At 46.1% G+C, this 12,972-nt stretch overlaps 1 protein-coding gene across 1 annotated transcript; it reads left to right on the top strand.

The window, feature by feature from the left end:
- The first annotated feature begins 8,663 nt into the window (after positions 1-8,663).
- Positions 8,664-11,424, top strand: LOC141026850 (uncharacterized). Its single transcript, XM_073503714.1, has 4 exons — positions 8,664-9,192; positions 9,295-9,845; positions 9,972-10,732; positions 10,841-11,424. The coding sequence occupies exons 1-4, from the start codon at positions 8,664-8,666 to the stop codon at positions 11,112-11,114; spliced, it is 2,115 nt and encodes a 704-aa protein (XP_073359815.1). The 3' UTR covers positions 11,115-11,424.
- The last annotated feature ends 1,548 nt before the right edge of the window (positions 11,425-12,972 follow it).

The following is a 12,972-nucleotide window of genomic DNA, read 5'->3' as shown; positions in this document are numbered from 1 at the left end:
GAAACAGCCTTGTGTTCGACCGGCCACGTTCGAAACGGGATCCTGTTCATTGGGAGGGGTCTGGCGTACCGCAAAACGGAGGAAGCAGACCTCCTACGGTCGAAACGGGGGTCCTGTTGATCGGGAGGGGTGTGGCGTACCGCAAAACGGAGGAAACGGACTTTTGTTGGAGCGCTACGGTCGAAAGGGGGTCCTGTTGATCGGGAGGGGTGTGGCGTACCGCAAAACGGGACTCCACGGGATACTGTTCATCTCCACCGTCGACCTCCTCCAGCCTCCACGGGCTACCGTCGACCTCCTCCAGCCTCCACCGCGCGCTACTCCACCGGCTACTGTTCAATCACCCCTCCACCGTCTACTGTTCATCCAGCCCTCCACACCACGGGGTCCTGTTCAACCACCCCTCCACGGGCACCCCTCCACCGTCTACTGTTCATCCAGCCCTCCACACCACGGGGTCCTGTTCAACCACCCCTCCACGGGCACCCCTCCACCATCTACTGTTCATCCAGCCCTCCACACCACGGGGTCCTGTTCATCCAGAGGCAACGCCGCCGCTCACTGTTCATCCACCCCCCCCCCCCCCCCGCGCAACGCTCACTGTTCATCCAATCGATCGGCTTCAGTTAGCAGCAGTAGCGAAGGAATCGCTCGATCGGGTTCAGTTAACAGCCATCGATCGATCGCTCGGGTTCAGTAACGCGTAGCCTGCAGTGCAATCGCTCGGGTTCAGTTAGAGCCCAACGCCTCGCTCGGGTTCAGTTAGAGCCAACGCCTCGCACACACGCGCGTACGTGTATGAGAGAAACACGCATCGCTCGGCCCCCGACCTCCCACCGTAACCGGGAACTCCCCGAAATTTTCCTCGCCCTCGCTTCTACCACGGTTTTTTCCATCATGGACGGCCCAAAGAATGTCATGCAGCTGCGTCTCCGGCCCGCCCAGGACGAAAAGCCCATTTTCTGTCATGATTTTTTGTCATAGAAGTAGGAGCCCACCACATATATGATGATACCGGGTTTTGTCACAATTATCGTCATAGAAGTGTCATATGTATGACAGAAAAAAATTTCGTTCGGCCCAAAATGTCACAGATGTGTCTTCTTTTTGTAGTGACCGATGCCTCCTCCTCAACACGTCGTTCGAAGCGTTTTGATCCAGCATGAGCCGGTAATTCTCTGCCTGAATCCGCAGTGACTAGGCATCTAAAGCTGCCAGCTCGTCAGCCGTCCTGGTCTCCTCAGCTGCCAAGTCCTCTTTAGCCTGAGTTATCTGATCTCGCAGCTTCGTGACCTCCGCGTTATGCTGATCTTGATTATCCGGGGTAACCGCTGTGGTCAACAATGTCGTCCAGTCGTCCAATAAACTGGACAGAACTTGAGCCAGTCGACGCGCGGGGCCTCCTGCCCCGGCTGCTGATCCAGAAATCATTGTTGCTGCAGTTGAAGATTGCAATGTGGGCTGCGTACCAGCCATGAAGATCGCAACCCGGTTCGGCGGTTCAAGGGGGTACGGAATACTGTCGCCATCGGAACAAGCCCCAAACCGGCCATCTTGTAGTTGGTACAGTGACTCGGTCTCACCGGTGGATGATTCGCCATCAGAATAAACGACCGTCTCACCATCGGACACCGGTTCAGATTCCGCACCATGGTTGAATCCTACGAACGCACGCTTCATGGCAGGCTGAACCCGGGCAGGGCTTGCACGCTGAGTCGTCTCGATGAGGTCGGCACAGATGTTCGGCTCAGGGCTCGGTTCGCCGATTTTGCCGATGAAGACGTGAATTCCTCCAAAGGGGACCCGGTATCCGTACTCGACTGAGCCGGCATCGGGGACCCAGCATGCGTCGTCAATGTAGAGCTTGCCGCGACGACTCTTGGTCATCCGGCCCACTGCGTATCCCTTGAGTCCTTCGAAGTTTCCCTTTAAGAACTCGAAACCATCGTGCGATAGCCCCACGCTGGGCGCCAACTGTCGTGGAATTAACACGTCGGATGTCCTAGTGAGAGGACTTAGTCGTGGAGCCATCGCAACGAGATTAGCTTAAAGGGGTTAAACCGGACAAAGGACACGGGGAGTTTATACTGGTTCGGCCCCTTGCGGTGAAGGTAAAAGCCTACGATCCAGTTGTGGTGGAATTGATGGGGTCTCGATGAGCAGGGAGCGAATCCGCTTTACCTATCTCTCGAGTTGTTGTTTCTTGTCGCTGAATCGCCGCCGGGTCGTCCCTTTATATACTCAGGTTGACGCCCGGCGGTTTACAGAATCCCGAGGCCAGCTCATAAACGTATCCGGCTCGGTTTCTACCTTTTCCTATCTTACAATACAAGTTTACATATCTCATGGCGGTTTTTATGTCTATGGGCCCTAATCTGCCTTCGGGCTCTGGGCCTTCAAGTCTCTGTAGTAAAGCGCCATACTTCTTGTCTTCATGGGCTTCAATACGGATGACTCCTCATGAGTATAACCCGGCCCCTCCTAGGCGGTTTATACTCAGTAGTTATATCCCCAACACGTACTAAAGGCCACCACCTCTTTAGTACCGGTTCGTGGCATGAACCGGTACTAAAGGTTCACCACGAACCAGTAGTAATGAGCGTTGCCTGCCTAGCCGTTGAAACCGGCACTAATGGTCACATTAGTGCCGGCTCAAGTACAAACCGGGACTAATGAGCTGAACATTTGACCCTTTTTCTAATAGTGAACGTGAACTATCCACTAACCAAATAACCCCTGTGAGTAGATTTTAATTGTGCAATGAATGAATTATGTTTCCAAATATAATGTGAACACTGGTAGAAAAAAGGCCTTTAGTCCCGGTTCGCAAAGGCCTTTAGTCCCGGCTGTGCAACCGGGACTAAGTATGCGCGACTTAACACCCCCCCCCCCCTTAGTCGCGCCTCTTACGAACCGCGACTAAAGGCTTTAGTCCCGGTTCTCGTGGCTAACCGGGACTAAAGGCCCGTCCTTTAGTCCCGGTTCTCGTGGATAACCGGGACTAAAGGCCCGTCCTTTAGTCCCGGTTCTCGTGGATAACCGGGACTAAAGGCCCGTCCTTTAGTCCCGGTTCTCGTGGCTAACCGGGACTAAAGGCCTCCTCCGCAGGTTTAAACCTGGTTTTTTTGCGATTTTTTTTATTTTTTTTATTTTCAAATTTCTGAATTATTTTAACCTCTAATCTCTAATCACCACCCCTCATCACTGCTCAATTTATCCGCTAATCTCTAATCACCCCTCATCATTCCAAATCATCTAACTTCCCGGACGGTCACCCATCCTCTCACTACTCCAGCCTGAGCACGCTTAACTTCCGGGTTCTATTCTCCCTCGTTTCCAAGTCTGCACTTGTTGTTTTCCTGACAATAGTAGGATGTCAATTCTATTAACCCTCAGGAATTTAGCTTGAGCATGAAGTGACAGATTTCACTGTTTGAGTTTGAAACTATTGTTTTAAAAAACAATAATTATTTAGTAACACTAATATTTCTGGAATAATTAGTTTGACCATTGTTTGACCACTGTTTGACCACTGTTTGACCAGATTTGACCAAAATTTTAAAAAAAACTGAAATAATTATTTAGTATCACTAATATTCTAGAATAATTAGTTTGACCATTGTTTGACCACAGTTTGAATTTTTTTGAATTTTTTTGCCTCTCCAGATCTTAAAAGCCCCGTATCCTTTTTCTGTTAGGTTTTTGAGGATTTTGAAAATGTTTAACGGGGTTCCCCCCCGGTTAAATTCGGATGTAACTTTTCGAGTAGATGATTTTTCATATAAAAAACTTTTTCATCCGAGTTCGTATGCAAAAGTTATGCCCATTTTAAGAATTTCCAGAGAGATTTTGCAAATAAAGTCGAAATTCATATTTATTAATTTTCCCAACAACTAGACCACATATCACATGGAAAACTTATTTTATTTTATTTTTTTGGACCTTTAGTCGCGGTTGGCCAGACCAACCGGGACTAAAGGTTAGACCTTTAGTCCCGGTTGGTCTGGCCAACCGCGACTAAAGGCCTTCGGGCTAGCCTGAGGACCTTTAGTCCTGGTTGGCCAGGCCAACCGGGACTAAAGCCCCTCCCGTCCGCCAGCTGTCGACCGAGCGCGCTGGGCCCAGATAGTTGGTCGCGGGTCTCCTCCCGAACCGCGACTAAAGACCCCTTTGGTCGCGGTTCGATTATTTTGGGGACTAATGGGGGCGTATGGAAGCCTCTTTTTCTACTAGTGGAAGTAAGATACACCTAACAAAAACAAGGATGTCTTACGGTGTTCCAAATAGTTGTTTAGTATGCGATGGCTTTTCTCTTTGTCGAGACACCTCCAAAGACCAAAATCAACAATTTTAGGTACCATGTGACTGTCTAGCAATATGTCAGCAGGCTTGAGGTCCAAATGAAGAATACTCACATGAAAATAGTGTAAGCCTTCACAGATTAATTTTATTATTTGAAATCGCTCATTCCATTCAAGTCCAATAGATGCATTTGTACAAAAAAGCGGAAAGTTGTATACTCATTTTACCTAATTATATGGAGAGTGTAATTTAGATTAATACATTTTAATTATTTAGATAACATTCAATAGAACAAATAATAGTGGGAACAAACGTTATGATCTTACCGGTGATATACTCTTTGAGACTGCCATTAGGTACATACTCAAAACAGAGGAACCTGTATGACAAACTTTCCCTTGTAGTTTGCAGCTTTTCCATGTGCTTCAGCACAATATCCTAGAAAACGGACTGTATTGCCCCAGAGTTAACGTTTTCTTGGTATGAATGTGAACAGCAAGTGCAATTGTGAGGTGCTGTCTCAGCCTCTGCGCGCACTTGAACTGCGGGGCTGGGTGCCAACAAGACACGTGCCATGGTTGAGGCAGAACTTGGAGCCTTGTTCTGCACCGACGCGCGCATGCTGGCCCTTCGTGGAGCCTTGTGTCCAACACCTGGTGGGCGCGCAGGTCCTCCGAGGGCACTGGGATGCAGAGACGTGATGGCGGCCTCCCCTTCGCACGTGCCAGCGCCAGAGCTCAACACCGAACGTTTGGCGGGGGAATTCCCTATTCGTTGCATGCTGCGCCAAGATGTTGCTGTTTCGGACTAGGCGGCCCGTTTAAGCGTTTTCAGAGTGTTAGAGCTTCCCAGCCGGACTTTTACGGTTTGGGGACATTTCTAGAAGGTTCCTGAGCAGGATTTTTTCCAGTTCTCTTTCGCTTTTATATTTATTTTTTTCATGCTTCTTTTTTTCCTTTTCTCTCCTTCTTTACATTTTTATGTTTATTTTCTTTATTATTTCGTTCTTTTTCTTTTCTCTTTCCTTTTTTTCTTTTCTTTTAATTTTCATTTTTTCTCATACTTATTTATCTTTCTCAAAAAAGTGTTCGCATTTTACAAACTTTGTTCTTTTTTTACGAAACGTTCCTTTTTTAAAATTATCATCATAAATTCCAAAGAAATGGAATTTCAAAATTTGTTCGGTTCATTTTAGAAAATGTTCGGTAATACCAAAAAATATTTATTTAAAAATAATTAAATTTTTATAAACGTATTCAAAATAGAAAAATGTCCACATGTTTAAATTTTGCCCACAAACTTAAAAATGTTTATGAATTTTTAAAAAAAATCCTGTTCCCAGTATTTTTTTCACAAATTAAAAAATGTTCTAGAATTTCAAAAATTCTTCTCATTTTGCAACTTTTTTCTTAAATTCATAAAATATCTCCGTTTTCAAAATTTATTCATATATTCAACAAAAAATAATGTTTCAAAATTTGTTCAAAAATCAAAAAACGGATGCATGTATAATTTTTGTTCACAAATTCCAAAATATTTGGGCATTTAAAAAAAAAATCTTGTTTCGCAAATTTGTTCAGATATTCTAAAAATTCTACAGTTTTCAATAATTTGTTCACAAATTTAAAAATGTTAATGTTTTATAATTTAGGTCGCAAAATTAAAAATTCTCAAGTTTTGTAAAAATAGTTTAATTTTTTTAAATCACTTTATCAAGTTTGTTATTGTTTTTGAAACATATTTTGCGTTTACAAATAGTAGTTCATAATTTCAAAACTATTCTCGTATTCAATTTGTTGTTCCAATTTGTTTTTTAATTTTCTATTTCCCAAATAATGTTTTCGTGTCAAAAAGGTTTTCCTTTTAAATATTTGTTCACAAATTCAAAAAAAGTTCAATTGTTTCAATTTTGTTCATGAATGCAAAAATGTTTGGCAATTTAAAAAAAAAAGTTTTTGCTTCCAAATTTTGTTCACGAATTCAAAAATGTTCTGGAATTTGAAAATTTCTTCCCGTTTTGTAAATTTGTTCACAAATTCAAAAATAAAAATTAATTTCCCAAATTTGTTCACATATTCTAAAAAATCATGTTTCAAAATTTGTTCACAAATTTAAAAAATGGACGCATGTTTAATTTTTGTTCACAAACTGGAAAATATTTGGGATTTTAAAAAATGATCCTGTTTTGCAAATTTGTTCACATATTCTATAAATTCTACTGTTCTAATTTTGAAAAATGTTCACTTTTTCATGTTTGTTATTGTTTTTCAAAAAATGTTCTCGCATTCATTTTTTTTGCTATTAGTTTAACAAAAACTAGTTCCAAATAATGTTTGCATTTCAAAAGTTTTTCCTTTTCAAATATTATGCTTGAAATTTTAAAACAAGTTTTAATCTACCATAGATTATAATTCATATATAACGGGCTTCCATTATATGCAGTAAACCTTAGTAACTACAGTGGCTGTGGACCGGCTTCCCTGGCGGGAGGACTTGAGTTTGATCCCTCACCCACAAGTTTTATTTTATGGAATTTAGCGAAATGGTTTTACTTTTCACCGCCGCTGTCAGTTTCTGTAATATTCACGCCGCAAATCATTCAGAGTACCTCGCCTGTCGCAGTGGCTAGTGCATCACACGCAGCTATAGCAGGTCACGGGTTCGTTTCCTCTATCAGTAGTGCTCTTATTTTTGTGATTTTTCATTCCGCGAAGGACAGCGAATGGGCCAGCCCAGGTGAGCCGTCTCCTGTGCAAAACCGCGGCCCCTTGCCGTAATAAGAGGCATATATGTGGTCCCTTTGGTGGGCATTCACTCTTCCAACTTTCCTTTTTTTTAGAGCGGATCCGTTTGTCCAGTTGATTCAGGGCGGCCTCCGGGAGCCGGAAACTCAATCGGGACGGCCCAGTCAGCAGCCTGCTTCTCTTAAGCCCGTGAGCTCGACAGTTGGGCCGGCAGTGAGAAAGCGACGCATGAATGAGGACGGTGATCTTCTTTTCCCCTACCAGTAAACATTTTGACGACTTAACAAAGCTTTGCGAGATTTCCTTAAAGAAAAACAGACCGAAACTCGCTTATTCATCGCCATGAAATCCCCAGGGACTTCTCCCATTAAAATAGTGAAATCCACAGTAACAGTTCCTCCATCTGTCTAATTTCACTCAGCTAAAAAAGTTCGTATGGAAGATGATGACCCGTTTTTGTAGAAGTATTATCTTGCGGCAACCGAGACAAGTTGGTCTTAATTATTTGTGCTCACAACTCCTAAGTCGTAGCCAAACATAATCAACCGAGACAAGTTGGTCTTAATTATTTGTGCTCACACCTCCTAAGTCGTAACGTGACATAATCAAGCGAGACAAGTTGCTATTAATTATCTGTGCTAAGCCCCTCTTGAGTCTTAACCTGACATAATTAACCGTGTCGTGCATGGTTGATATCTCGACTCACTCTGAAATCTCATACACGCCACCTTAGATATATTAACCGGCTTGCATGTGATTTGTCCATTTTTCTAGTGCATAGACTGTTTTTCAAAGGCATACGTCAAATGCCCTCTTTTCTATGTTTCTTCGCACGTAGACATGATTGTATCACTTTATTTGGTTTCCCACCCCAAAACTAAACTGCTAACCTACACCCATAAGCAGCCATTTTTCAGTTCGGTCTATGCTAAACAACCTTATTAGCATTTTACGCTCTCAACTCTATAGGCAAGCAAATATTTTAAACCTCTGAACTATTGTTAGCCATAATCTTGATGCAAGTTTGTTAGTTGACTGCCTAGTTAGTAGGGGAGGATTGAGTCACACGCATGCATGGATAAGTTGTTAGTGGCCGAGTCATGGATGCATGCATGTAGTGCCTTAGCTAGTGTGTGACTTGCGGTGTGGCTGGGCTGTGCGTGCGTGTGTGGCCGTTGGGGGGTGTGTGCGCGCCCCGTGTATAAATCCCCCGCCTGTGTACTCTTGTAGGCTGAGCCGGAGTGTAGCCATGTAGCCACTGTAAAGAAGAAAAGGATTGGGGCGTTCGTGCGCCCGTGACGGCGTTCGTGCGCCGGCCGGAAAACCTTGTGTCCACTGTTCTTCTTCTTCCACCTTCATTCCAGTGAGATGAGAGGTAGCTAGAGGGCTGCGGTTCCAACAATTGGTATCATGAGCTGGTTCATCTTGGGTGTCGTCCCCTTGCTGGAGGCGTGCCGGCGGTGGCGGCGTTCGCCTGCGGCTGCACGGTGAAGCTCTGGGCTGTGTGTCGGTCTATGGAGGTGCGCGGCGCGGCGAGGAGGCCGCGCTGGCTGCGGCGGCACGGTGAGGAGGCCGCGGAGGACCTGCGTGGTGGCGGCTCCAACGACACATAGCGGCATGGCGGCATGGAGGTGTTGCGCTGCGGTTGAGGCCGCAACGGTGCAGGCCAATAAGTCATGGCGGCGAGCCGGGTGCGACCGGTGCGTGTTATGGGTGCGCACTGGACGCGTCGGGACCGCGGGCGCGCGTACGAGCGTGCGGTTGACGTTGGGAGGAGGCGTATGTCGCCGTTGTGCTCGAGTCCGTGCTCGAGTTCGGCTACATCCTTCCGGCGTTTGTTGCTGGCGGCTGCCATGGCGGACGCGGAGGCGGCGCGCGGTGAGTCCATGGCGTGTGGTGTGGTCGGGCTCGTCGGGCACGTCGGGTGCGCGCGGGACGTTGAAACGCCTGTTCAGAAACAAAGAGCATGCCAAGTTGATGCGATGGCATAGTGAGGACCGTAAGAAAGACGGGAAGTTGAGAGCACCCGCTGACGGGTCGCAGTGGAGAAAAATTGAGAGAAAGTACCGGGCTGAGTTTGCAGGTGACCCAAGGAACGTATGGTTTGGTTTAAGCGCGGATGGCATTAATCCTTTCGGGGAGCCGAGCAGCAACCACAGCACCTGGCTCGTGACTCTATATATGTGTAACCTTCCTCCTTGGATGTGCATGAAGCGGAAGTTCATTATGATGCCAGTTCTCATCCAAGGCCCTAATCAACCCGGCAACAACATTGATGTGTATCTAAGGCCATTAGTTGAAGAACTTTTACAGCTATGGAATGGAAACGGTGTATGTGTGTGGGATGAGCACAAACAGGAGGAATTTAACCTGCACGCGTTGCTGTTTGTAACCATCAACGATTGGGCCGCTCTCAGTAACCTTTCAGGACAGACAAATAAGGGATACCACGCATGCACACACTGTTTAGCTGACACCGAAAGTATATACCTGGACAAATGCAGGAAGAATGTGTACCTGGGCCATCGTCGATTTCTTCCGACCAACCATCAATGTCGAAAGAAAGGCAAGCATTTCAAAGGCGAGGCAGATCACCGGAAGAAGCTCGCCATGCGTACCAGTGATCACGTACTTGCTATGGTCAATGATTTACACGTAATCTTTGGAAAGTGTCCTGGCGGACTATCTGTTCCGAATGACGTCGAGGGACGCGCACCCATGTGGAAGAAGAAATCAATATTTTGGGACCTACCCTACTGGAAAGACCTAGAGGTCCGCTCTTCAATACACATGATGCACGTGACGAAGAACCTTTGCGGGAACCTTTTAGGCTTCTTGGGCGTGTATGGGAAGACAAAGGATACACCAGAGTCACGGGAGGACCTGCAACGTTTGCACGAAAAAGACGGCATGCCTCCAAAGCAGTATGAAGGTCCTGCCAGCTACGCTCTTACCAAAGAAAAGAAGGAAATCTTCTTTGAATGCCTGCTCAGTATGAAGGTCCCGTCTGGCTTCTCGTTGAATATAAAGGGAATAACAAATATGCCAGAGAAAAAGTTCCAGAACCTAAAGTCTCATGACTGCCACGTGATTATGACGCAACTGCTTCTGGTTGCATTGAGGGTGCTTCTACCGGAAAACGTCCAATTAGCCATTGTGAAGCTATGTGCATTCCTCAATACAATCTCCCAGAAGGTGATCGATCCAGAAATCATACCAAGGCTAAGGAGTGATGTGGCGCAATGTCTTGTCAGTTTCGAGCTGGTGTTCCCACCATCCTTCTTCAATATCATGACGCGCGTCCTATTTCATCTAGTCGACGAGATTGTCATTCTGGGCCCCATATTTCTACACAATATGTTCCCCTTTGAGAGGTTCATGGGAGTCCTAAAGAAATATGTCTGTAACCGCGCTAGGCCAGAAGGAAGCATCTCCATGGGCCATCAAACAGAGGATGTCATTGGATTTTGTGGTGACTTCATTCCTGGCCTTAATAAGACTGGTCTCCCTAAATCGCGGTATGAGGGGAGACTGACTGGAAAAGGCACGCTTGGAGGGGACTCAATAATATGCAGGGACGACCATTCTTGGTCTCAAGCACAATACACAGTTCTACAGAACTCTACCATGGTGACCCCGTATGTCGATGAACACAAGAACAGTCTGCGCTCCAAACACCTAGAGCAGTGTGACGAATGGATTACATGTGAACACATCAGGACTTTCGGCAGTTGGTTGGAAACACGTCTCAGAGGTGACAACACTGTTTGTGATGAGTTTTACTCGTTGTCCAGGGGACCATCTTCAACTGTATTGACTTACAAAGGATACGATATAAATGGGAATACATTTTACACGATCGCCCAAGATCAAAAGAGCACCAACCAAAACAGCGGTGTCCGCTTTGATGCAGTAACCAAGAGGGGAAAGGACACATATTATGGTTACATAGTGGACATATGGGAACTTGACTACAGACATGATTTTAAGGTCCCTTTGTTTAAGTGCAAATGGGTCAATCCGTCAGACGAGTTTTCGTTTGAAACCCTGATACCTCGAAACAAATAGTCTGTTTTGTACACAAAGTGCATCCAGTTTTTGCTGTAACTCTCTCAACTTTGTAGCACATGCTATGTGGGTGAAATGATGATGCCATGCCAACTTTCAACCTTTTCAGAGTTCATTTGAAATGCTTTTCAATTTCAGGGTCATTTAGCTCAAAGAATGAACTAATTATAAAAAAGAATAAACTGGAAAACTTTTATGAAACTCTAATAGCAAAAATAGTAAACTAAATGAATGAACTAGAAAACTTTAATGAAACTCTAATAAAAAAAGAATGAACTAGAAAACATTAATGAAACTCTAATAGCTAAAGGAATCAACCAAAAAGCTTTTATAAACCTCTAGTATTATTGAAACTAAAATTATATAAAATTTATGCAACTAAAATTATCAAAGTATTTTCTGTTCAAAACATTAAAAGCAAAAAGAATTTTCATAAAATAAATCAAAAAAGCAAAATCGAAAAGAAAATAAATAAGTAGAAATAAAATAAAATAAATAAATAAATAGAAACAAAATAAACTTTAATAAATAAGTAGAAACAAAATAAACTTTAATAAAGTAAAAATAAATAAACTTTAATAAAATAATAAAATAGCAACAGTAAGTGAAAACAAAATTAAATAAATAAAGCAAAAAAAAAGTGCCACCAACTAGGCTACCACGGCCTAGAAACCCAATCATGGGCCAGGATTCAGGCCCGCAGCAGGCCCAGTAGGCCCACAGGCACACAGTGACAGGTTAAGCCCGAAAGCCTGCAGTTGAGAGGAGCTCGAGAGGGTGGGCGCAACAGCGCTTATAAACCACTCTCGAGCTCTCTCAACTAGCGAGGTGGGACTAAACTTTTGACGCGGGCAGCACAAGGCCTTTGGTCCCGGTTGGTGGCACCAACCGGGACTAAAGGGGTGCATTGGTACCGGTTCATGGCGGGACCAATGCCCCCCTTTTAGTCCCGGTTGGTGCCACCAATCGGGACCAAAGGTCTCCTTTGGTCCCGGTTGGTGCCACGAACCGGGACCAATGCTCTGGCTATATAAGCCAACACTTTGCAAATTTTCAGCAGTTTCTCATTCTCCCCGCCGACGACGCCGCCCTCTGCCCAACGCCCTGCTTCTCGTCGCCGTCGCCCGTGCCCGTTGTCGCGCCGCCACTGCCCCCGACCACGCCGTCGGCCGCGCCCGTCGTCGCGCCGCCCCTGCCCCCGACCACGCCGTCACCCGCGCCCGTCGTCGGGCTGCCCCTGCGACTCGTCGCCGCCGCCATCTCCGTCGCCCGCGGCCGTCGTCGCCATCGCCGTCGCCCGCGCCCGTCGTTGCGCCGCCCCTGCCCCCAAGCACGCCGTCGCCGTGCCGGCCCCTGGCCCGCGGCCGAGCCCCTGCCCGCGGCCCGCCCCCGCGCGCTGGCGCCCTCGCCGGCACCGCCATCGCCATCGTCGTCGCCGTGGCCATCGCCATCGCCGTCGCCAGGCGCCCCTGCTGTGAGCCACCGCGCTGCCCCGGCTCTGTTTTTTATTAGATTAAAATTTTGTTCATATGTATATAATGTATATGTATATATATGTATGTATGTGGCTATATGTATATTCAGACCATGATTTTGTTAGATTAATTTGTTACATTAATTTTTTATTAGATTTATATGTATGTGGCTATATATGCAAGGGGGTGGGGGTCGATATACCCCTCCCCGATAACTTCAACATGAGGGGGGGTGGGGGTCGATATACCCCCTCCCCGATAACTTCGACATGAGGGGGGGTGGGGTTGATATACCCCCTCCCCGATAACTTCGACATAAGGGGGGTGGGGGTCGATATACCCCCTCCCCGATGACTTCGACATGAGGGGGTGGGGGTCGATAT

This window comes from Aegilops tauschii, chromosome 1, assembly GCF_002575655.3.
Source record: "Aegilops tauschii subsp. strangulata cultivar AL8/78 chromosome 1, Aet v6.0, whole genome shotgun sequence".
In the NCBI taxonomy this organism is placed as follows: Eukaryota; Viridiplantae; Streptophyta; class Magnoliopsida; order Poales; family Poaceae; genus Aegilops; species Aegilops tauschii.
Note: the sequence above shows the minus strand (reverse complement) of the source record. Positions and strands in the feature narration are given on the sequence as shown.

Coding starts and splice junctions, on each gene's coding strand:
- LOC141026850 (XM_073503714.1), top strand. CDS start 8,664: ATGGCGGCATGGAGGTGTTGCGCTGCGGTTGAGGCCGCAACGGTGCAG. Junction 9,846..9,971: donor CTTCAATACACATGATGCAC/GTGACGAAGAAC, acceptor CCTCCAAAGCAG/TATGAAGGTCCTGCCAGCTA. Junction 10,733..10,840: donor CGCTCCAAACACCTAGAGCA/GTGTGACGAATG, acceptor CTCGTTGTCCAG/GGGACCATCTTCAACTGTAT.